General features: G+C 43.9%; 1 protein-coding gene across 9 annotated transcripts in view; it reads left to right on the forward strand.

The window, feature by feature from the left end:
• TUBGCP5 (tubulin gamma complex component 5) overlaps window positions 1-23342 on the forward strand; it is a 50862-nt gene extending 27520 nt beyond the window's left edge. For 4 of the 9 annotated variants that reach the window (XM_032758524.2, XM_032758527.2, XM_032758525.2 and 1 more), the window contains 10 exons: window positions 2241-2439; window positions 3451-3639; window positions 4713-4895; window positions 7245-7329; window positions 7425-7545; window positions 7992-8170; window positions 9374-9499; window positions 10437-10525; window positions 12918-13018; window positions 21514-23342. In XM_032758524.2, the coding sequence (XP_032614415.1) occupies window positions 2241-2439; window positions 3451-3639; window positions 4713-4895; window positions 7245-7329; window positions 7425-7545; window positions 7992-8170; window positions 9374-9499; window positions 10437-10525; window positions 12918-13018; window positions 21514-21707 (1466 nt within the window). In that variant the 3' untranslated portion in view covers window positions 21708-23342. Of the gene's footprint in view, window positions 1-2240; window positions 2440-3450; window positions 3640-4712; window positions 4896-7244; window positions 7330-7424; window positions 7546-7991; window positions 8171-9080; window positions 9500-10436; window positions 10526-12917; window positions 13019-13737; window positions 14383-21513 lie in introns of those variants that run through there. The other 5 variants (XM_032758529.2, XM_032758530.2, XR_004370778.2 and 2 more) reach the window with 4 other exon arrangements.
• Window positions 23343-23588: the final 246 nt, after the last annotated feature.

Here is a 23588-nt window from a genome sequence, read left to right on the forward strand (position 1 = left end):
TTTTTTTTTTTTTTTTTTTTTTTTTTGAGACGGAGTCTTGCCCTGTTGCCCAGGCTGGAGTGCAGTGGCACGATCTTGGCTCACTGCAAACTCCACCTCCCGGGTTCTCCCCTGCCTCAGCCTCCCCAGCAGCTGGGACTACAGGCGCACGCCACCACACCTGGCTAATTTTTTTGTATTTTTAGTAGAGACGGGGTTTCACCATGCTAGCTGGGTGGTCTCGACCTCCTGACCTCATGATGCGCCTGCCCTCGGCCTCCTAAAGCGTTGGGATTACAAGGCGTGAGCCACTGCCCCCAGCCTCCAGTCAGATCTTAACTGTTGATTCGTTGCTTTGGTCCTCCCTTGCCGTTGAGAGAGGAGCACCAGACGTCTCCAGGCAGCTGCCTTGCTGGCATCACTCCCTCTGGCATTATTTTGTTTCATTTTATTTTATTTTATTTTATTTATTTTATTTATTTTATTTTATTTTATTTTTTTTTTTTTAGACCAAGTCTCACTCTGTTGCCCAGACTGGAGTGCAGTGGCATGATCTCGGCTCACTGGCAACCTCTGCCTCCCAGGTTCAAGTGATTTCTCGTGCCTCAGCTTCCCAAGTTGCTGGGACTACAGGCGTGAGCCACCATGCCCGGCTAATTTTTTGTATTTTTAATAGAGATAGGGTTTCACCATGTTGGCCAAGCTGGTCTCGAACTCCTGACCTCAGGTGATCCACCCGCCTCTTCAAGTGCTGGGATTACAAGCATGAGCCACCACGCCCAGCCCTCTGGCATTTCTTAATGCAATGCAGCGTTTAGCCCTTGAGGACCATGAACCATGGCTGATAAGAATTTCTTATGAGCAGTTCAGACTTGATCATAAATTTCAAGAAAATGATGCAATTTAATATATTCAAAGTTTTATCCTGTAATCCCAGCACTTTGAAAGGCCGAGGCAGGCAGATCACGAGGTCACGAGATCGAGACCATCCTAGTCAACATGGCAAAACCCCATCTCTATTAAAAATACAAAAATTAGCTGGGCATGGTGGCATGGGCCTGTAATTCCCTGCTACTCAGGAGACCGAGGCAGGAGAATCGCTTGAACCAGGGAGTCAGAGATTGCAGTGAGCCGAGATCATGCCACTGCACTCCAGCCTGGCGACAGAGTGAGACTCTGTCTCAAAAAAAAAAAAAAGTTTTATCAACTGACTAAAAAGGCTTGGAAGATAAAGATGTGACCTTATTTATACATCTCAATCATCTCAGTGTTATGTTAATTATATTATTGTATCTACTTGAAATAAGTAGATGCAATACTTATTTTCACTTTGTGGAGTATTTCCTTCTTATGTAGTGAGCTTCCCAGGGCCACTGTCAGAAGTGTTTTTTCCAATGAGACTGCGACTCCTATCAGTGTTACCATAGTGTTATGCAGTATTGTAATAACTTTCAAGTGTCCTGATTAGGATCCTACTCTTTTTTTTTTTTTTTTTTTGAGACAAGTTTCACTCCTATTGCCCAAATTGGACTGGAGTGCAGTGGTGTGATCTCGGCGCATTGCAACCTTCACCTGCCAGTGCTCAAGCAGTTTTCGTGCCTCAGCCTCCGAAGTAGCTGGGACCACAGGCACATTCCATTGCACTCAGCTAATTTTTTTGTAGAGCTGAGGTTTCACCATGTTGCCCAGGCTGGTCTCAAACTCCTGAGCTTAAGTGATCCACCCGCCTCAGCCTCCTAAAGTGCTGGGATTACAGGCATGAGCCACTGCACCCGGACATGATATTATTTAATATTTCTTGGGCCAGGCGCAGTGGCTCACGCCTGTAATCCCAGCACTTTGGGAGGCCGAGGTGGGTGGATCACTTGAGTCAGGAGTTTGAGACCAGCCTGACCAACATGGTGAAACCCTGTCTCTACTAAGAAACAAATAAAATTAGCCGGGCGTGGTGGCACACGCCTGTAATCCCAGCTACTTGGGAGGCTAAGGCAGGAGAATTGCTTGAACCCGGGAGGCGGAGGTTGTAGTGAGCCAAGATCGTGCCATTGCACTCCAGCCTGGGCAACAAGAGCAAAACTCCATCTCAAAAAATATGTATTATTTTGTTACTATATATAAATATATATTTAATATTTACATATAAATATTAAATATATAAATATATAGTTACTTAATATATTGTTAATGTTAATATGATTAAACCAAATGTTAATATGATTAAACAGAACATAGTTCACCTTACATATTTCTTTATGTTTCAGATGCAGAAAGAAAAAGTTTATACACTCTCTTTCTGGAATCTGTACAGTCCCGTCTTCGACATGGAGAAGATTCCACTCCACAGGTTCTTACTGAGCAACAGGTAACCAAGGAGAACCTAATGAAGATGCAGTCCATTGCTGAAAGGCATCTTGAACTGGATGATGTTCATGATCCACTGCTTGCCATTAACTTTGCAAGGTGAGACACACCTGCAAGGTTATCAGTAATTGAAATGGCATCATTTGTGCAATGTTTGCTAACTGTTTATTTCTGGCAGGTAGGGCTTTCCAGGCCTAAAAACAAAAACGCTTGTAAGCTATCCTTTCTTTTTTCTTTTTTCTTTTCTTTTTTGTTTGTTTGAGACGGAGCTTCACTCTGTCACCCAGGCTAGAGTGTAGTGGCGTGATCTTGGCTGACTGCTGCAACCTCCGCCTCCCAGGTTAAGCAATTCTCCTACCTCAGCCTCCCAACTACCTGGGACTACAGGCATGTGCCACCACGCCCAGCTAATGTTTGTATTTTTAGTAGAGACGGGGTTTCGTCATGTTGGCCTTGCTTGTCTCGAACTCCTGACCTCAAGTGATCTGTCCACCTTGGCCTCCCAAAGTGCTGGTGGGATTACAGGTGTGAGCCACCGCGCCATGCCTATCCTTTATAACAAGCAGAATACAAGATGTTGTGCTCACCTACTTCAGGTGTATAGTTTGGATTCCATGTCGTTTGTGGAAGTCTGCAGACTTGGCCCTGCCACCATGTCGTACAACTTTTGTCTGTGCCCTCGGGCCCCTGGAAATGTCATCATTTACCCAGAAGATGCTGAAACTCTGGGCCATGAGTGGGCCCTGGACACCCATTGAGTCAGGGTCCCCATTGGCGTATAATATGTCCTGGGCTTAAGCTGCTTTTAGGCACTTAGTCCATTAGAGTAAGTCGTTAATACCCACACAGTTCCGGGTTGTCTAATGGCCAGCATTTGCTGTGTCCAGCCCTAATCACTAGAAAGACCAGCTCTAGTACCTGACCCTAAGGCAGTGGCAACTTCAAGAGACTGGTTCACTCAAAGGATATTTTTGGGAGAAAGATTTTTCTCTTTCTGTAATAGTTGGTAACTTCAAGACTAAAGGTAAAAATGGGACTTCAGGGTTTTGATTTAAGAGAATTCTGTTGACAGCAGCTCATAAAAAGAAGACTCACATTTTTGTCTTGAAGGATGTATTTGGAGCAGAGTGACTTTCACGAGAAGTTTGCTGGTGGTGATGTATGTGTGGATAGATCATCGGAATCTGTGACGTGCCAGACTTTTGAATTAACGCTGAGATCCTGCCTCTATCCTCATATTGACAAGCAGTATCTAGATTGCTGTGGAAATCTCATGCAAACTCTAAAAAAAGATTACAGGTAAAAGAGTAATTTAATTTTGGAAGTAGTAAATAGTTGATTGTACTTGAAGAACAGTTGAGATTATTTTAAAACCTATTTCAATTCAATTTTTATTAGAGTAGGAAATGGATATACAATAAACAATTTTTTAAGAGAAATCAATTGACCATCAATATTTTCTTAACTATGTTGTGAAACTTAATTCTTTATTTCTGAGAATCTTTTCCAAAAGAAATACAGAAAAAGCTTGTAGAAGAATTACAAAGTTTGTTATCAGAATGAAAAACACTAAATTACTTAGATGACTAGTTTTTTAAACTATGGCATATCCATAAATATGGCATATACTTACCCACATATGAACTTTGTAAAGTCCATAAAAATTATGGCAATTAGGCTGAGCGCGGTGGTTCACGCCTGTAATCCCAGCACTTTGGGAGGCCGAAGATGGAGGATCACGAGGTCAGGAGATTGAGACCATCCTGGCTAACACAGTGAAACCCCATCTCTACTAAAAATACAAAAAATTAGCTGGGCATGGTGCCGGGCACCTGTAGTCCCAGTTACTCTGGAGGCTGAGGCAGGAGAATGGCGTGAACCCAGGAGGCGGAGCTTGCAGTGAGCCGAGATCGCGCCACTGCACTCCAGCCTGGGCGACCGAGCAAGGCTCCATCTCAAAAAAAAAAAAAAAAAAAATTATGGCAATTAAAAAGCAGGATATATAATATGGTAGGACCTAGGTTTTCTTAACGCATAGAAGAGAAGACAGGAAAGAAACATTCCAGATATTAAATATTAATGGTGGAAATCCACCATAAATGATGGGATTTGGATTTTTTTTTGTTACATTTTTGTGACTGCCCAATTTTCTATAATGTTATAGAAGATAACCTTTCTGATGATGAAAGGAAAACCTATGCTGTTTTTATTATTGGAACAAGTTTAAGAGGTGTTAATATTTCTAATTTTAGTAAATGTAGACTGTAAACTTGTTTCACTAAAAACAAGGTACAAAACCTGCTGTTGATCCAGAATCTTCCTGCCTTACGAATGCCAGAGATCTTAGTGTCACTCATTTTCTCTCCATTCAGGTTGGTAGAATACTTGCAAGCTATGAGGAATTTTTTCTTAATGGAAGGAGGTGATACCATGTATGACTTCTACACATCAATTTTTGATAAAATAAGAGAAAAGGAAACATGGCAGAATGTGTCTTTTCTTAATGTCCAGCTCCAAGAAGCAGTAGGACAGCGTTATCCTGAAGACAGTTCACGGTAAAATATGGACGTCACCTTTATTTAAATTAGTGTAACATGAACTATGTGCCCATAAGTCTTCTATTAATTACACATATTATTTGGTCCTCGCACTATTCCTATGAGTTTTACTAATATTATTTTACGTATTAGAAAATGGAGGCCAGGCACGGTGGCTCACACCTGTAATCCCAGCACTTTGGGAGGCAGAGGCGGTGGATCACCTGAGGTCAGGAGTTCAAGACCAGCCTGGCCTACATGGTGAAACTCTGTCTCTACTAAAAATACAAAAAGCATGGTAGCAGGCGCCTGTAATCCCGGCTATTTGGGAGGCTGAAGCAGGAGAATCGCTTGAACCTGGGAAGCAGAGGTTGCAGTGAGCCAAGATCATGCCACTGCATTCCAGCCTGGGCGACAAGAACGAGACTCCATTTAAAAAAAAAGAAAAAATTGCGGCAGAGGCTAGCTACGTGACTCTCCCGCTAAACAACAAGAGATGTTGAGATGCCACCATATAGCCAGGTGCAGTGGCTCATACCAGTAATCCTAGCACTTTGGGAGGCCAAGGTGGGAGGATTGCTTGAGCTCAGGAGTTTGCAACCAGCCTGGGCAACATAGTGGGACCTCGTCCCTATAAAAAAAGAAAAAAGTTGCCACCATACAACCTGTCAGGGTCTGATGACCTCCTTCACATGGCTGGAGTCAGTACTTCCTCTCTCTAAGCTCCCACACATGAGGTTTTTCAGTCCTGCCTCCTAGAGAATGCCCCTGATCTCTCAGAACTGGCTCTGAGCTCCCCGATAACCTCTGTGTCTCTCAGCCTCACTCCCTTCCACCAAAACGGACTTGACCCTCACCAGGGTGACCTCAGACCACCAGCAGTGACTTCCACCACTCATCCCTATGCTCCCTGTGGGTACCTCCTAACAGATGGACTAAGCTTTGTCTCAGAAGGGAGAAAGCTATTTACTGTCTGGCTCCATTTTCCCAGCCTCATGTCTTGCACACATACACACCATGTTCTCTCTCCTATCTCACTTTGCGTTTCAGGGATTTCAGAATATTTCTGGTGTCTGCTAGTACTGTCCTCCCGCCTCCCTGTGACATAGTCTCCAGTTCATGGGCCCGCCAGAGGTCTGCTCACTCCTACATTCCCTTTGTCTTCATGTGCTGCACTGGGCTGGGAGTCCCTGGAGGGAAGACTGACTTTCTATTGCCTGCTCAGTGCAGCACCTAACTTAGTATTAATATTTGGTAGATGCCTTCAAAGCACTAAGTGAATGCATACATATCAGGCCATTAAGAGCTAAAAATTTTTTTTTTTGAGAAGGAGTCTTGCTCTGTCGCCCAGGCTGGAGTGCAGTGGCACAATCTCGACTCACTGCAAGCTCCACCTCCCAGGTTCTTGCCATTCTCCTGCCTCAGCCTCCTGAGTTGCTGGGACTACAGGCACCTGGCGAATTTTTTGTATTTTTATAGAGACAGAGTTTCACCGGGTTAGCCAGGATGGTCTCGATCTCCTGACTTCGTGATCCTCCTGCCTCGGCCTCCCAAAGTGCTGGGATTACAGGTGTGAGCCACCGCACCCGGCCAAGAGCTAAAAATTCTGACTAGTGCCTGTGTCATGGATCAGCCAGTTCATAATCACGCACTGCCCTGTGACATCTCTGGTTTGGAAGTTAACTCCCCACTTTAAACCTTCTTCATATGCATCCAGGCATCCCCTCTTAGTGCCTCTGTGACTGTGGAAGAGGACATCATTTCTCAGGAACCACTGATGGGAGTATTTGGAGGATTAAATGAGCTAAGGACACATAATAGTGCCTGGCACTTGGACGCTTTCATGTCCATGTTAGATGCTTGCTTTCCCCTGTGACTCACATCCAAACCTGTCTCAGGAACTCGGATGAAGCACTGCACAGCACCTCTGCTGTAGAAGCAGACCCCATCCCATCTCGATGGGGCTCTCGAAGCAATACTCTCACCGCATGCTCGGCCCCCTCGAGCTGCTCTGCTCATCCTCTCCTGCCCATCCCCAACCTCAGCAGAGGCTTCATCTTCCCAGCCATTGCCTGAAGTTTACTGTCTTCCTCAGCCTCATCTTTTTTCTAATTACTACCATTGTTAAGTGTCTCTTCTATAACTAAACTCATGATTTAAAAGTTTTCCCCCTGTTATTTCTAAATCCAAATTTCTGCTCTGGAATATATGTTAGAAGAGATTCATTTGTTGGAATGTTTGCATTTCTTTTATGAAATGCAGTATCTTTTGGGGAATATTATGTAAATAAAATACGAATTATTTTAAAAGAGCATTTTTGTGTGACAGAGTGCTTTCACAAACTAAAACTGAAATTTCTTTCTTTAGTCTATCTATATCTTTTGAAAATGTTGACACAGCTAAGAAGAAGCTGCCTGTTCATATCTTAGATGGTCTGACCCTCAGCTACAAGGTATATGCTGATATTCTTTGTATGAACCGTGTTTTCTGCTAACATTAAAACATGCGAGTAATTGGTTACTTTCTAATTTTGTTTTTGTTTCCTAGGTCCCATGGCCTGTGGACATTGTTATAAGTTCGGAATGTCAAAAAATTTATAATCAAGTGTTTCTTCTCTTATTGCAAATAAAGTGGGCAAAATATAGTCTGGATGTTTTACTTTTTGGTGGTAAGATTTGTTTTCAGCAGATAAATTGTAATTTAATTTAATTTTAGCCCTTAATAAAAGAGGTTGGTGGGAAAGGGAAGCATATGGGGATCTGGAAAAAAAAAAAAGAATAAGTTGGTGGTGGTTGATCACTTTTTATGTGTACACAAATGCCAAAATGGTGCATATTCTAGCAGTAGTTTTATGGACATCAAATACCTGAAAGAAAGATCAGGAAGTTGTATGTACAGTTGATCTGAAATGCAGCAACTTGATTAGGAAAAGTGATACAGGAAACTTTTCCCACTGCACCTTCCAGAGGCACTGAGGTTCAGTTCCTGCCACCCCTGCCAGGGCTTTCTGTGGTGCCGGGGCCACATCCGTCAGAGTTTCTGCCAGGCGTCATGGTGCAGTGGGGTTTGAGTTGATGCCCTTTCTGTCCACTTTGCTTTTCCAATGTTTTATAGAACTGGTTAGTACTGCGGAAAAACCACGACTTAAAGAAGGCCTTATACATGAACAAGACACAGTTGCTCACTTCGGACCACAAAAAGAACCAGTAAGACAGCAGATTCATCGCATGTTCCTCTTAAGAGTGAAGCTCATGCATTTCGTGAACAGCTTGCACAACTACATCATGACCAGGGTTTGTGCCTCTCCCATCTGCTTCAGTTCTATTGCCGTATCTATACAGTTGTTCATAGAGAATTACTCATAATATGTTTATAAATACAAAATACCTACAGACTGTGAAAACGGGACATGTAGCAAATTTGATCATAAAATAACATGGCAGTGGGAGGAATTTTTTTGTAAATATCCCGGAATATGTGTATCCAGAGGTTGCTGTCCCTCCTGTCCAGCAGCCCCTGGGGACAGGCACAGCCACAGCTCATCTTCTGGAATTGCCTTCAGAATGTGCCTCATGGTCCTTTAGGTTTCAATAGTGGTGACAGCTGTCCCTAAAAAATGGCTCCAATATTTAATAACAGCCAAAATCCACTATGGTGTGTGGGAGGAAGATGCAGCCAGGTTATAGACTTTTTTCTTAAAAACAAGAACTCACTACAAAGTAAATGAAACTATTTTTCTGATACATCTACAAGCCAGTTCTAGAGGAAGTTCTGAAAGAAGGGTTCAGAAATTGGAACAAGAGCAGTATTATTAGAGGACAGTATGCATTTGGGGTTTGAATTGTTGTTTAGACCTGTTTATACCTGGTCTGTGAGTTCTGAAACCCACCTTGCTTGGGTGAAGTGAGCCGCTGAAGCCTGTGTTTTTGGATGGGAAGGCTATGGCAGAGGGGCTCCATGTTTCCCCTGACTGCATTACTGCCTTCACAAGGTTGGCCTTCATTAAGCCCCTAATTGTTAAAAGTAAATGATAAGAGTTTAAGTTTTTTCTTAGTTTGTTTTTTATTTGAAGTATACTTATACTCATTTTAGAGAAAGATCAATGTATGAGAAAAGGAACTTAAGAAACAAATTCATCGTAATTATTTGTATAAAAGTAACACATTTACTTGATTTTTTTTTATCGATGTGTCTTATATACAGTTTAATGTACTTGCCCCTTCCTGCCAGGAAGTCTGTTAGTCCAGAGTTTGGCGTTCATTCATTCACTGTGCAAGTGCGCATCCTACAGGATTGCCCCCGCCGTCCTTTTAGGATCAGAACACCAGAGTATCCAGCCAGCCTTTGAAGAATGGTACTTTATGAAACTTTCTAGATGTGCTTATTGAAGGAAGAATTTGAGAAGAGTAGAAGAGCTTAGTAAAAAAGATTTGTGTGCAGCACACAAGTCCTCAAAGAAGGCTGCTGATTAAGCTTTTTATCTTTTCTCTTCCAAGATTCTACACAGTACAGGGCTGGAGTTTCAACATCAAGTCGAGGAAGCCAAGGATTTAGATCAATTGATTAAAATTCACTATAGGTATCTGTCAACCATCCATGACCGGTGTCTGCTGAGAGAAAAGGTACATGAGATGTCTCCTGCAGATGTGGCCACTGCTGGCGAGTGGCGCTATCTGCCTGCTTTGGAATTTTATGATGATTAAGCTCCTGTCCTGTAGAATATTCTTTAAGGAAGAACCAGACCAAATGAGGTTACAAACAAATGCCCCAGGCCGGCCACAATGGCTCATGCCTATAATCCCAGCACATTGGGAAACTGAGGCGGGCAGATCTTATGAGGCCAAGAGTTCAAGACCAGTCTGGGCAACATAGCAAGACTGTTTTTACAAAAAATTAAAAAGATTAGCAGACATGGTGGTGCATACCTGGAGGCCCAGGTACTTGGGAGGCTGAGGTGGGAGCATTGTTTGAGGCCAGGAGTTTGAGGCTGCAGTGAACTATGATCTGACACCACTGCACTCTGCACTCCAGCTTGGGTAACAGCAAGACCTTGTCTCTTTAAAAAAAAAAAAAAAAAAAACAGAAGGAGGAGTGCCCTATTCGTAGAAATTGTATCTAAGAGCAACATGAGAACTGTGTGTGATAGTCAACACTTACTCTGCGTTACTCTTGGATTCAGTTGGAAAATTGTGTCTGCAGTTGTGGAGCAATAGCATGTCTACTTCATGTGAATAGATAGAATTCAGTAATGTTAAAACCATTGGAATTATTTGTCTTAGTTTCATTGGTGAATTTAAATGGCCATCCCAGGAAAAGGTCTTAATAGTTTGTTTTGTTGGTTTGACTGTACTGCTAATACCACCTGTATCTTACATTCAGTGAATGCATGTGCCTGGTCCCAAATGGGCATGGTTCAGAGCCTAGCACCCTTCCATATACACAGAAGGCAGTCACTGTGGTGATGAGCTTTTTCTGTGATTCATTTAAAATAGGTAAAAGTGTTGGTATCAGTGTCCAAACCTAGTTACACAGTTTGTGTTCTGTGACTTTGGTCTCCAGGTCAGCTTTGTGAAAGAAGCTATCATGAAGGTGTTGAACTTGGCTCTCATGTTTGCAGACGGTTGGCAGGCAGGCCTGGGCACTTGGCGGTAAGTATGTGATTTCTGAAGCATCTGCGCTGTGACCATTTCAGCTTCAGCTTCCCTTTTTTTTTAGAGACAGGGTCTTCCCAGCCACTCAGGAGGCTGAGAGGGGAGGATTGCTTGACCCCAGGAGTTCAAGACCAGCCTGGGCAACACAGCAAGACCCAGTCTTTTAAAAAAAAAAAAAAAGTGCAATTATTTTGTGAGAAGTAAAACATTTTTAAAAATCTGAGGTCTTCTGATTTAAACAAGCAAACATTTTTAGATTATACTCATGTTATATTGTGTACGTTTTGTTAAATTTTTATCATGGACACCTTCAAACAGAAGTGGCAAGGACAGTGTTGCGAACGCCTTGATGGCACCTGCTTCAGCTGTGCCAGTGAGGACAGCTCTGTCATGTCTGTGCCCACCTCTCCAGTCACACTTGCTCAATTATTTTAAACCAAATTCTGGACATCATGCTAGACTATTCTCCAAAGTTATATTTTGGATGAGCTCTAAAAGATGCTGTGTTTTGAGAGTGTTTGTTATTCCCACACATCACATAGGCAAGTGCACTGAATCAGGGGAAGTGGCCCGGGAGCAGTTCCCTCTAGCACTGCCATCCTCTACTGTTAACTCCAGTGTACAGCTCAATATTTTGTTACCTGTCCTGTTTATAAAGTCAGTACAACAGTAATTCTGCTGTTACTTCCATGAAATAAAAGTGCATGTTTGGTTGACTGTACTTACTGCATGTCAGTAAGGAGGTAAGAGTTCATTTGAGTGCTAGTATAATTCGAAATCTCCCGTTGGCTGTACTCGGAATCAAGAAACTAAGATAGTAGATGAAGCCATACCTGCAGGGATGGAAATAGAAGTCTTCCTCGCTTTATATTGCTGGCTCAAAGTGTGCAAAATATATTTTGCTTTCTTTTTTTTTTGTCTCACTTTGGGGTGGAGGAGAAATAACACTGCTGCATATGCTTTGCTGAAATTCAACTCTTTTATTTTACAAATAAATGTAAGAAAAATACAGGGTGTGAGGAACTTAAGCCTATCAACCATCGCAGTTTGTGGATAAGTTAATTGTTCCTAATTGAGACTTAAAGCTGAAAAGTGAAAAATTGTAGAAGCAATGTGAAATTTGCTTGAATGCTATTAGATGATATTTTTAAGCAAATGGTGTTGTGGCTGTGTTTTGAAAGGAATCTTTATCTTTAAAGTATACATTTATACTTATGAAATATTCATGACTGTGGTGCTCTGATGTCTCCTGTTTGCTTCTGAATATTGTGGTGGGGCTGTGGAGGTGTAAGCTTGGCATCTGGGTGGCACCTGCCATGGCTGGGCAGTGGGCCATGGAAACCCCTTCTGAAGTTCTCTCTTACATGTGTTTGATATTAATCTTTTAAAAAAAAAAAAAAAAAAAAAAAGCCGAGCGCAGTGGCTCACGCCTGTAATCCCAGCACTTTGAGAGGCCGAGGTGGGCGGATCTCCTGAGGTCAGGAGTTTGAGACCAGCCTGACCAATGTGGAGAAACTCCATCTCTACTAAAAATACAAAATTAGCCAGGCATGGTGGTGCATGCCTGTAATCCCAGCTACTTGGGATGCTGAGGCAGGAGAATCACTGAACCCAGGAGTCAGAGGTTGTGGTGTGGTGAGCCGAGATCACTACATTGCGCTCCAGCCTGGGCAACAAGAGCGAAACTCTGTCTTAAAAAAAAAAAAAAAAAAAAAGGCAGCCGGGCTCCATGGCTCACAACTGCAATCCCAGCACTTTGGGAGGCCAGTGGGGGCAGATCAGCCGAGGTCAGGAGTTCAAGACCAGCCTGACCAACATGGTGAAACCCCATCTCTACTAAAAATACAAAAATTAGCCAGACGTGGTGGTGGGCATCTAATCCTAGCTACTCAGGAGGCTGAGGCAGGAGAATCGCTTGAACACAGGAGGCGGAGGTTACAGTGAGCCAAGATCGTGCCAATGCACTCCAGCCTGGGCGACAGAGCAAGACTCCATCTCAAAAAGAAAAAAAGCCTTTTTAAAAATGATTTCAAATTTTAAGTTTTATATGCTTAATGTGTTCTTTATTTCAAAGAGAATGTATGCTTGTAAACAATAAAAACAGAACTGTATAAAGGAAAAGGGAGTATCTTTGGTCCTCCTAGTTCCAGAACTAGATACTATCTGGAAACAGCACAGTTTTATATCCTAATGAAACTTCCTTTGAAACACTTTGACATTTTTTATTTTAAAGTAGGGTAGGACGTTATGTGTTTTATTTTATAATCTTTAGATTTAGGATTTTAAATAATTAAACCAAAATACATTTGAAATTACTCCACAGATATCTTGAAGCCTACCTATATACCCACAACGCACTTACTTAATTGAAATTTACTTTTATTCCTAGAATGGAATCTATAGAGAAAATGGAGTCTGATTTTAAAAACTGCCACATGTTTCTTGTAACCATTTTAAACAAAGCCATCTGTAGAGGATCCTTTCCCCATTGTGAGTATATCATGTTAAAATATTTCTACCTCTGTATTTCCTTGTAACTAAGTGTTTGTGCCATTGTTTTGTTACTGATCCCATGAAGAATTAGAAATTCTCACCATTTTGAAAACTGAAAAGTCCTTTAGCAGTTGTCCCATGCTTTGAATTGCTTTTTAAGCATTACAGTGAGGTGAGTGAATATCAAATATTTGTAAGCCTGAGGATCTTACTTTCTGGTATACCATTTATTATAACAGATTTCTAAAACTCTTATTAAATAGTCAGTGGCAGAACAGATTTCTGTCGCACTTCACTATCGTGTAGTTTTTGTAACTATTTCTTTTCAAAAGCTAGACTTTTTAAATTTTTTTTTAGGAATTTAAAGCTCCTGGCCTGGCGTGATGGCTCACGCCTCTAATCCCAGCCCTTTGGGAGGTCGAGCGAATCACTTAAGGTCAGGAGTTGGAGACCAGCCTGGCCTACATGGCAAAACCCTGTCTCTACTAAAAATAGAAAAATTAGCTAGGCATGATGGCACATGCCTGAAATCCCAGCTACACAGCAGGCTGAGGCAGGAAAATTGCTTGAACCCGGGAGGCGGAGGTTGCAGTGAGCTGAGATTGTACCATTGCACTCCAGCCTGGGTGACAGAGTGGGACTCCGTCTTCAAAAAAAAAAATTTTTTTTCAACATTTAAACCTTTTGTTTTAACCTTATTTTTATTCTTCCCACAGTGGAATCTCTAGCGCTGTCACTCATGGCTGGCATGGAACAAAGTTAAATGTCTTCAGTGTAATAAATATCTCCAACTTTATCATCATACATGTACATTTCCACCATGTGCAGCTGAAAAGTGAGAATATTTTTATTTTGGTTTATTTGTAAAACTTGTCCACAATCAGCCTGGCACAGTCGCTCATGCCTCTTATCCCAGCACGATGGGAGGCCAAGACAGGCGGATCGCTTGAGCCCAGGAGTTCAAGGCCAGCCTGGGCAACATGGTGGTGTGTGCCTGTAGTCCCAGCTACTCAGGAGGCGAAGATGGAAGGATTACTTGAGCCCAGGAGGTCAAGGCTGCAGTGAGCCATGATTGCACTACTGCAGTGCAACCTGGGTGACAGAGTGAGACCCTGACTCAAAAAGAACCACTTGCCCACAGTCCAGACAGATGGATTGTAGGTGGGTTTTCTGGAGATTAGTAGATACTGTATAGAGTTGTGTACATAAAAGTGTGTCAGTAGTACAAAGTGTATATAGGCTGTTTACTCTTATATTTCCTACTGTAAGATACAGATTTATGGTACTGATACCTTTAAATTATATCATATTTTAAAAATGTAATTACTGATATTCAAAATAAATTAAAGGACTTAAAATTATTTTATTATCCTTTTGCTGCTGTCCTTCAGTCACAGAAGCTTTTTATATAGACTTTTACATGTTGTCTTCCCTAAAAGTTGTTTTAGATTTAGCTGTCCTAGAAATGTTTATATTTTGGTTGGATGTAGTCTCTCAAGCCTGTAATCCCGGCACTTTGAAAGACTGAGGTGAGAGGATTCCTTGAGGCCAGGAGTTTAAGACCTGCCTAGGCAACATATGAGACCCCATCTCTACAAAAAAAAAACTTAAAAATTAGCCAAGGGCTGGGCACGGTGGCTCACCCCTGTAATCCCAGCACTTTGGGAGGCCGAGGTGGGCGGGTCATCTGAGGTCAGAAGTTCAAGACCAGCCTGGCCAATGTGGTGAAACCCCGTCTCTACTAAAAATACAAAAAAATTAGCCAGGCGTGGTGGCACACATCTGTAATCCCAACTACTTGGGAGGCTGAGGCAGGAGAATCACTTGAACCCAGGAGGCAGAGGTTGCAGTGATCCTAGATTGCGCCACTGCACTCCATCCTGGGTGACAGAGCAAGACTCCGAAAAAAAAGAAAATTAGCCAAGCATGGTGGCACATGCCTGTGGTCCCAGCTACTTGGGAGGCTGAGGTGGGAGGATCACTTGAGACTGGGAGGTCAAGGCTGCAGTGAGCCATGATTGCATCACTGCACTCCAGCCTGGACAACAGAGCAAGACCTTGTCTCTAACAAGAAAAAAGAAAGAAAGAAATGTATATATGTTTTATGTGCCTGAGAAGTTCCACATGGAAAATACTTCAACCGATAGTGATAAATGTAAAAGGCCAACTTCACTTAGGGCCAACTGTTGGTACATAGTACTGTTTGGTATTTCCTTGGTTTTGGAACGGAGTCTCACTCTGTTACCTAGGCTGGAGTGCAGTGGCACGATCTCAGCTCACTACAACCTCTGCCTCCTGGATTCAAGCGATTCTCCTGCCTCAGCCTCCTGAGTAGCTGGGATCTCAGGCGTGCATCACCACGCCCAGCTAATTTTTGTATTTTTAGTAGAGACAGGGTTTCACCTTGTTGGCCAGACTGGTGTCGAACTCCTGGCCTCAGGTGATCCACCCGCCTCAGCTTCCCAAAGTGCTGGGATTACAGGCGTGAGCCACTGTGGCTGGCAATATTTCTGAGCAATTTTTGTGAGCTAACCAGTTATATTTTGAATAGAATTATACTATTAAATTTTTCCATATTTTCTTTTTATAGAGTGAGACTGTCTTTAAAAAAAAAAAAAAAGGCCAGTGATTCATGCCTGCAATCCCGGCACTTTGGGAAGCCGAGGTGAGTGGATCATGAGGTCAGGAGTTCGAGACCAGCATGGCCAATGTGGTGAAACCTCGTCTCTACTAAAAATACAAAAATTAGCCGGGCGTGGTGGCGCACGCCTGTAGTCCTAGCTACTCAGGAGGCTGAGGCAGGAGAATTGCTTGAACCTGGGTGGCAGAGGTTGCAGTGAGCTGAGATCGTGCCACTGCACCCCAGCCTGGGCGACAGAGCGAGACTCTGTCTCAGAAAAAAATAAGAAAAAAAAAAAAAGCTAGAACTGGAAACAACAAAATGTGGAAGTTAGAACTAGAAAGCTTCTAGAAGCAAACATGGTAAAGTAACACCACAAACTTGGGGTAGACAAATATTTCTTACATAAAATCAAAAAAGGGGCCAAGCACGGTGGCTCACGCCTGCAGTCCCAGCACTTTGGGAGGTCAAGGTGGGTGGATCACCTGAGGTCAAGAGTTCCAGACCACCCTGACCAGTATAGGGAAACCCCGTCTCTACCAAAAATACAAAAATCAGCTGGGCGTGGTGGCTCACACCTGTAGTCCCAGCTACTCAGGAGGCTGAGACAGGAGAATCGCTTGAACCTGGGAGGCAGAGGTTGCAGTGAGCCAAGATCACGCCACTGCACTCCAGCCTGGGTGACAGAGCAAGACTCCGTCTCAAAAGAAAAAAAAAAAAGGAAATATTGGTGAATTGGACATCACCAAAAAACATTGCTAGGAAAATGGTAATACAGGCCATAGACTGGGAGAGAACATTTCCCCTTACCCCCTTTCAGGAACCATGTCATGCCCAGAGGCAACCACTGTTGCCCAGGGTGTCCAGAAGTAACTGTTCAGAGTGTATGAAGGCATTTAAAATTAGTAAGACAAGCTTTTTTTTTTTTTTCGTTGATGCAAGGTCTTGCTCTGTTGCCCAGGCTGGAGTGCATTGGCACAGTCTTGGCTCACTGAAGCCTCAACCTCCGGGGACCAAGCACTCCTCCCTCAGCCTCCTGAGTAGCTGAGACTACAGGTATGCACCACCATACACGGCTAATCCTTTATATTTTTTTGGAAGAGATGGGTTTTCAGCCAGGTGCAGTGGCTCATGCCTATAATCCCAGCACTTTGGGAGGCCGAGGCAGGCCAATCACTTGAGGCCAGGAGTTTGAGACCCACCTGGCCAACATGGTGAAACTCCATCTCTACTAAAAATACAAAAAATAGCTGGGTGTGGTGGCAGACACCTGTAGTCCCAGCTACTCTGGGGAGGCTGAGGCATGAGAATTGCTTAAACCTGGGAGGTGGAGGTGGCAGTGAGCCAAGATCACACCAGAGCACTTCAGCCTGGGTGACAGAGCGAGACTCTGATTCAGAAATTAAAGAAAATAAAAAAGACGGCCGGGCGCGGTGGCTCACGCTTGTAATCCCAGCACTTTGGGAGGCCGAGGCGGGCAGATCACGAGATCAGGAGATCGAGACCACGGTGAAACCCCGTCTCTACTAAAAATACAAAAAATTAGCCGGGCATGGTGGCGGGCACCTGTAGTCCCAGCTACTCGGAGAGGCCGAGGCAGGAGAATGGCGTGAACCCGGGAGGCGGAGCTTGCAGTGAGCCAAGATTGCGCCACTGCACTCCAGCCTGGGCGACAGAGCAAGACTCCGTCTCAAAAAAAAAAAAGAAAGAAAAGAAAAAAGACGAGGTTTCACTGGGCTCCCCGGCTGATGTGAATCCCTGGGCCCAAGTAGTCCTCTGGCCTCAGCCTCCCAAAGTACTGCGATTACAGGCGTGCGCCATTGCACCCAGCCCAAGACATTTTTTTTAATGAGCACAAAGAGGCAAGGAAGGCACAAAAATGGCCAATTAAACCACATGAGCACCACAGCCTCTGGCATGGCTAAAATAAAAAGACCGGCATGTCAAATAATTTTCAAGGATTTAGAGCAACTGGAAATTACAAGATGGTACAAGCACTTGGGGAAACTATATGGCATTTTCTTACAAAGGTTAACGTGTATCTACCCCTGAGAAGCAGCAGTTCACCCTTAGGTATTTATCCAAGAGGAATTTTTAAATGCATCCACGCAGAGATTTGTATCTGAATATTCATAAGAGCTAAAAGCTAGAAACATCCTGATGACCATGAAGAGGTAGATGGATCAACACTGAAGTATATGCACGCAGTGGAATGCAATTCAGCTGTGAAAATACACAGCTCATGCACATAACGACATAAGGGAATTCCAGGAACTTTATGCCAGAAAAAAAACCCAGACTTAAAAGGATCCATTATTATTCCATTTACATGAAGTTAATGAACTGGTAAAACTAGTCTCCAGTGATAGAAATTGCAACAGTGGTTGTCTCTGGCCATTACATGTTACCTGAAAGGGGGTTGGGGGAAATTTCTGGGGGTGACGGGTGCGTCCTGTGTCTTCATTGGTTCCACAGGTGCATGCATGTGACAAAACTCATTGAACTGTATCAAGTGTGGGGCTGGGTGTGGAGCAACTGGAAATTTCTTACATTTCTGGTGGAAATGCAGATGGTACAGCCAGTTTGGGTTTTTTGGGGTTTTGTTTTGTTGTTGTTGTTGTTGTTTTTTTGAGACGGAGCCTTGCTCTGCCACCTAGGCTGGATTGCAGTGGTGCGATCTCACCTGGAGTGTGTTTGCAGATGACTTTCCTAGCAGCACATCCCAGGAGGTTTCTTAGGTCACACAATGTCTTTAAAGCTGCAGGTGACTTTGGGCCAGGTGCCCTCCTACTGGGGCCCACGAACAAGGTGGAGCTGGACACCAGCATGGTGCTTCCCAACAGAATCCAGGGGTCACTTCTGTTTTTATAATTGAATAAGTAAAACAACATCTGAATGATCTTTTAATTTGTATTTCATTTATTTACTTTTTTATTTTATTTTATTTATTTATTTATTTATTTATTTATTTATTTATTTATTTATTTATTTTAGACAGATTCTCGCTCTGTCGCCCAGGCTGGAGTGCAATGGCGCAATCTCAGCTCACCTCAACCTCTGCGTCCCAGGTTCAAGTGATTCTCCTGCCTTAGTCTCCTGAGTGGCTGGGACCACAGACGCGTGCCACCATGCCCAGCTAATTTTTGTATTTTCAATAGAGACGGGGTCTCACCATGTTGGCCAGGCTGTTCTTGAACTCCCGACCTCAAGTGATCCGTCCACCTGGGCCTCCCAAAGTGCTGGGATTACAGGCGTGAGCCACTGCCCCCAGCCTTATTTTTAAAATATAGATGGGGTCTCGCTGTGTTGCCCAGGGTGGTCTCAAACTTTGGGGCTCAAGCACAATCCTGCATTGGCCTCCCAAAGTGCTGGGATTACAGGTGTGAGCCACTGTGCCCAGCCTTGGTACAGCCAATTTGGAAGAGTTTTTCAGTCTTTTACACTGTTAAACATATCCTTATTAAACATATTTTTACAGTGTTAAACAACTTATCACCCAGCAATCCCACTCCCAGGTGTTTACCCAAGAGAAATGAAATGTATATTCACACAAAAACCTGTACACAAATGCTTATAGTGGCTTTACAAATAAGTGCCAAAAACTAGAAACAGTCCACAAGACCATCAACTGATGAATGAATAAACAGCTTCAGTTTACCCAATGGAATACTGCACAGAAAGGAAAACATGACTTTGTAACAACTTGGATGAGTCTCAAACTGCTTGAGTTTTCTGAATGAAAAGACATCTTTACACTGACTCTAAGAGCTGTTCCTTTGCTCATGTGTGTGGAAAAGCTAAGGCCGTGCTGCACATTGCCCTGTCCTATGTATGAAATGGACTGGAACCGGGCGTGATGACTCACGCCTGTAATCCCAGCACTTTTGGAGGCCAAGGCAGGCGGATCATTGGAGGTCAGGAGTTCGAGACCAACCTGGCCAACATGGTGAAACCCCATCTCCACTAAAAATACAAAACAATTAGCCAGGCATGGTGGGCATCTCTAATCCCAGCTACTTGGGAGGCTGAGGCAGGAGAATCACTTGAACCCGGGAGGCAGAGTTGCAGTGAGCCGAGATCGCACCATTGCACTCCAGCCTGGGCAACAAGAGCAAAACTTCATCCTAAAAAAGAAGGGAAAAAAGACCCTATTGTTGGAGAGATTCTGTGAGACACACCCTTAATCTATTCACAGAGCCTTTAGTGTCACTAAAGGGTACTCTGAGGCAGCATTTATTAATCTTTTTGACATCAGACGCTTAGTGGCTCACACCTGTAATCCCAGCATTTTGGGAGGCCGAGGCAGGCGAATCACTTGAGCCCGGGAGTTGAGACCAGCCTGGCCAACGTGGTGAAACCACATCTCTACAAAAAATACAAAAATTAGTCTGGGCATGGTGGCTCACGCCTGTAATCTCAACACTTTGGGAGGCCAAGGCAGGTGGATCATCTGAGGTCAGGGGTTTGAGACCAGCCTGGCCAACATGGTGAAACCCCATCTCTACTGAAAATACAAAAATTAGCCAGGCATGGTGGCGCACACCTGTAATCCCAGCTACTCAGGAGGCTGAGGCAGGAGAATCGCTTGAACCCAGGAGGTGGAGGTTGCAGTGAGTCGAGATCATACCATTCCACTCCAGCCTGGACAGTAGGGTGAGACTGTGTCCCAAAATTAAAAAAAAAATTAGCCAGCCATGGTACCACACACCTGTAGTCCCAGCTACTCGAGGGCTGAGGTGGGAGGATTGTTAGAGCCCAGGAGGTCGAGGCTCTAGTGAGTTTGATCATGCCATTGCACTCCAGCCTGGGCAGTAGAGTGAGTTCATGTCTCAAAACAAAAAGAGTTTCCAGCTGGGCGTGGTTGCTCACGCCTGTAATCTCAACACTTTGGGAGGCTGAGGTGGGCGGATCACCTGATGTCAGGAGTTCGAGACCAGCCTGGCCAACATGGTGAAACCCCGTCTCTACTAAAAATACAAAAGTTAGCTGGGTATGGTGGCACACACCTGTAATCCCAGCTACTCAGGAGGCTGAGGCAGGGGAATCGCTTGAAGCCGGGAGGTGGAGGTTGCTGTGAGCCGAGATCACACCACTATACTCCAGCCTGAGTGACAGAGCAAGACTCCATCTCAAAAATAAAAAAAGAGTTTCCAATCACATCCTGAGCATCATCTCTAGAACACATTTTCTTGGCAGTGCCATATAGTTTATCCTTGCTCGATAGTTATTTTCTTATTTTAGTATCATTTACCATGTGGGGAGGCTAAAACATTTCAAAACCATTAATTCTGTCTCCTTTTTGGTTAAAATCTTTCTCTCAGTTAATGCTCTCCTCTCACATTTTACTATAACCAGCAGGAAGAAACCAGGCAGCATCTTCAATACTTTGCTTGGAAAATCTCATTAGCTAGGTCACCAGTTTATTATGTATATTCTGTCCTATCCATGTAACTTCAGGTAACAGCAGGGCTAAACATTCTGCTGCTACTTAATAGAAGTCTTCCTTCAATTTCCAGTAACATTCTTCTCACTTTCTTTTAAGCCCTCTTCAGCAATGTCCTCAAAGTCCAAAGTCTAAGAACAGTGCGTTCAAAGCACTTTAGTGTCATCAACACTCTCCTCAAACCTTGGTCCCAGAGCCACGCCCACCTGTTAGGTTTCGCTACAGCAGCATCCCCTCTCTGTACCCAAATCTGTATCAGTCCAAGAGCAGAGCCATTAATACACGTGTGTGTGACACATACGTACATACATATATATGTGTGTATATATATATTACCCATACACCCATACATGTGGATAATCGTGGACTTGCTGCAGGGCTTTGCTCTTACGCAGTTAATTGTGTAAACTGATTAGTCATTTCCCATAGGGCTGTCTGTTGTCTGCATCCGACGCTGGAGCCTACTGTCCACAGGAGGTTTGGGAGGGACCCAAACCTGCGTCAGTTCTTGCTGCTTCTGGCCTTGGTGGTGTGGAGGTGCTGCAGAAGCTAGGGCCTCTCATCATGAAGATGAGCCAGATGCCTCCTTCGGGAGCCAGAGGATCCAGACTCAACGAAAATAAAACTTCAGGACTGTCTGGATTTATTACACCAGGGAGGAAGTGGAGCCCTAGAGACTGTCAGATCGTATGACTGCAGTTCTTCTCAGATTCACCCTCTTCCTCATTGTTCTTGTTCTGTAAATGACTAAGAGAGACTAGAGACCAGACCTCCCCGCTTCCAATCACTGGTTTTGTTGTAGATGAACTGCCTCCTTTACTGTCCGGTACCTAATGTGGACCAGACGGTACTCTAGACCCTATGACTAGTACATCCTCAGTGTGGAATGTTAAATATGCCTTGCCTGGAAGAAAAAGACCAACTTGACTAATCAGATCATCATAACTATGCATGAAGTCTTCCACAGAAAGATGTTGAAATTTTGTTACACTTCCCTAACCTTTTTCTAAATAAGCATTCCCAAACATCTACACTTTGGAACACTGACTTCTGTTCTTTGAGATCTGTGCTTCCCAGGTAGCCTATCCTCAAACTTTTTGCTTGCATAAACTCTCTAAACTAGATTCTGTTCCTTTTGATTATTTTAGGTTGACAAGAAGAAGGCAGTAGTGGCAGTCCTGGCCATGGTGTCGTTAACAATGTAAGCTGTCAGACCCACAACAACATGTGTGAGCCACAACACAGTCGCAGCTCCCTGCCTCTCCCCAAGCCTCCGCCAACGCCTCCCTCATGGTCTTCCAGAAACACGGGAAGAAGAACTCTAGTAAACGTGGGTCAGCTTAGCCAGCTCCACATGCTACAAAGCCACCACATCAATTCATGGCATCATTAAGTTAACAAAGAGTAATTTGGCCTGGCATGGTGGCTCACACCTGTAATACCAGCATTTTGGGAGGCCGAGGCAGGCAGATCAACTGAGGTCAGGAGTTTGAGACCAGCCTGGCCAACATGGTGAAACCCCCTCTCTACTAAAAATATAGAAAATTAGCTGGGTGTTGTGGTGGTGCGCGCCTGTAATCCCAGCTACTCAGGAGGCTGAGGCAGTAGAATCACTTGACCCTAGGAGGCGGAGGTTGCAGTGAGCTGACATCGCACCACTGCACTCCAGCCTGGTGAGCATGCGAGACTCTGTCTCAAAAAAAAAAAAAAGTAATTTATTATTAGGAAGTCCTTATACTGTTTCCTGCGGCTGCTGTAACACATTACCATAAACCTGGTGGCTTAAAACAACAGATATTCATTCTGTTGAAATTCTGGAGGCCAGAAGGCCAAAATTCAAGGGAGCAATAGGGCTGTGCCCCCGCCATTCTTTGCCTCCCCAGTTTCTGGGGGCTGCCAGCATTCTATGACTGTGGCTATGTGGCTGCTTCACTCCCATCTCTGCCTCTGTGTTCACACTGCCTCTTTCTGGGTCTGTTCTCTGTGTGTCTCTTGTAAGCACACTGCTTATTGGATTTAGGGCCCCTTCAGATAATCTAAGATGATCCCATCTCAAGAACTTAGTTATATCTGCTAAGACCCTTTTTCTTCATATAAGGTAACTCTCTTAGTCTGTTAAGGCTACTATAACAAAGCAGAATAGACTGGGTGGCTATAAACAGGAGAAATTTATTACAGTTCTGGAAGCTGAGCGCCCAAGATTAGGGCACCACAGAGTTGGTGTCTGGTGAGGGAATGGAGGAATTTTTAATCCAGAAATGCATGCTGTGTTTCCTGCTCGGGGAGAGCCGTCTCCCTGTTCCGCTGGTGTTTGTTTTTCTACCTGTTACTTCTGCTTTCTCACCTTTCCTTGCTGTGCTTTTCCTGTAGTGGTTGGAAGGTGGATGCTCACAGATCCCAAATGCATGTGACCAGTTCTTGGCTCCAGCCTTGGCCTGGATTCCCCAGAAATACAACCTGAGACAAAGCCGTAGGTGCCTCCACTCTGAGATGGGGTGCAGTGC

Source organism: Hylobates moloch, unplaced genomic scaffold (assembly GCF_009828535.3).
Source record: "Hylobates moloch isolate HMO894 unplaced genomic scaffold, HMol_V3 SCAFFOLD_9, whole genome shotgun sequence".
Classification (NCBI taxonomy): Eukaryota; Metazoa; Chordata; class Mammalia; order Primates; family Hylobatidae; genus Hylobates; species Hylobates moloch.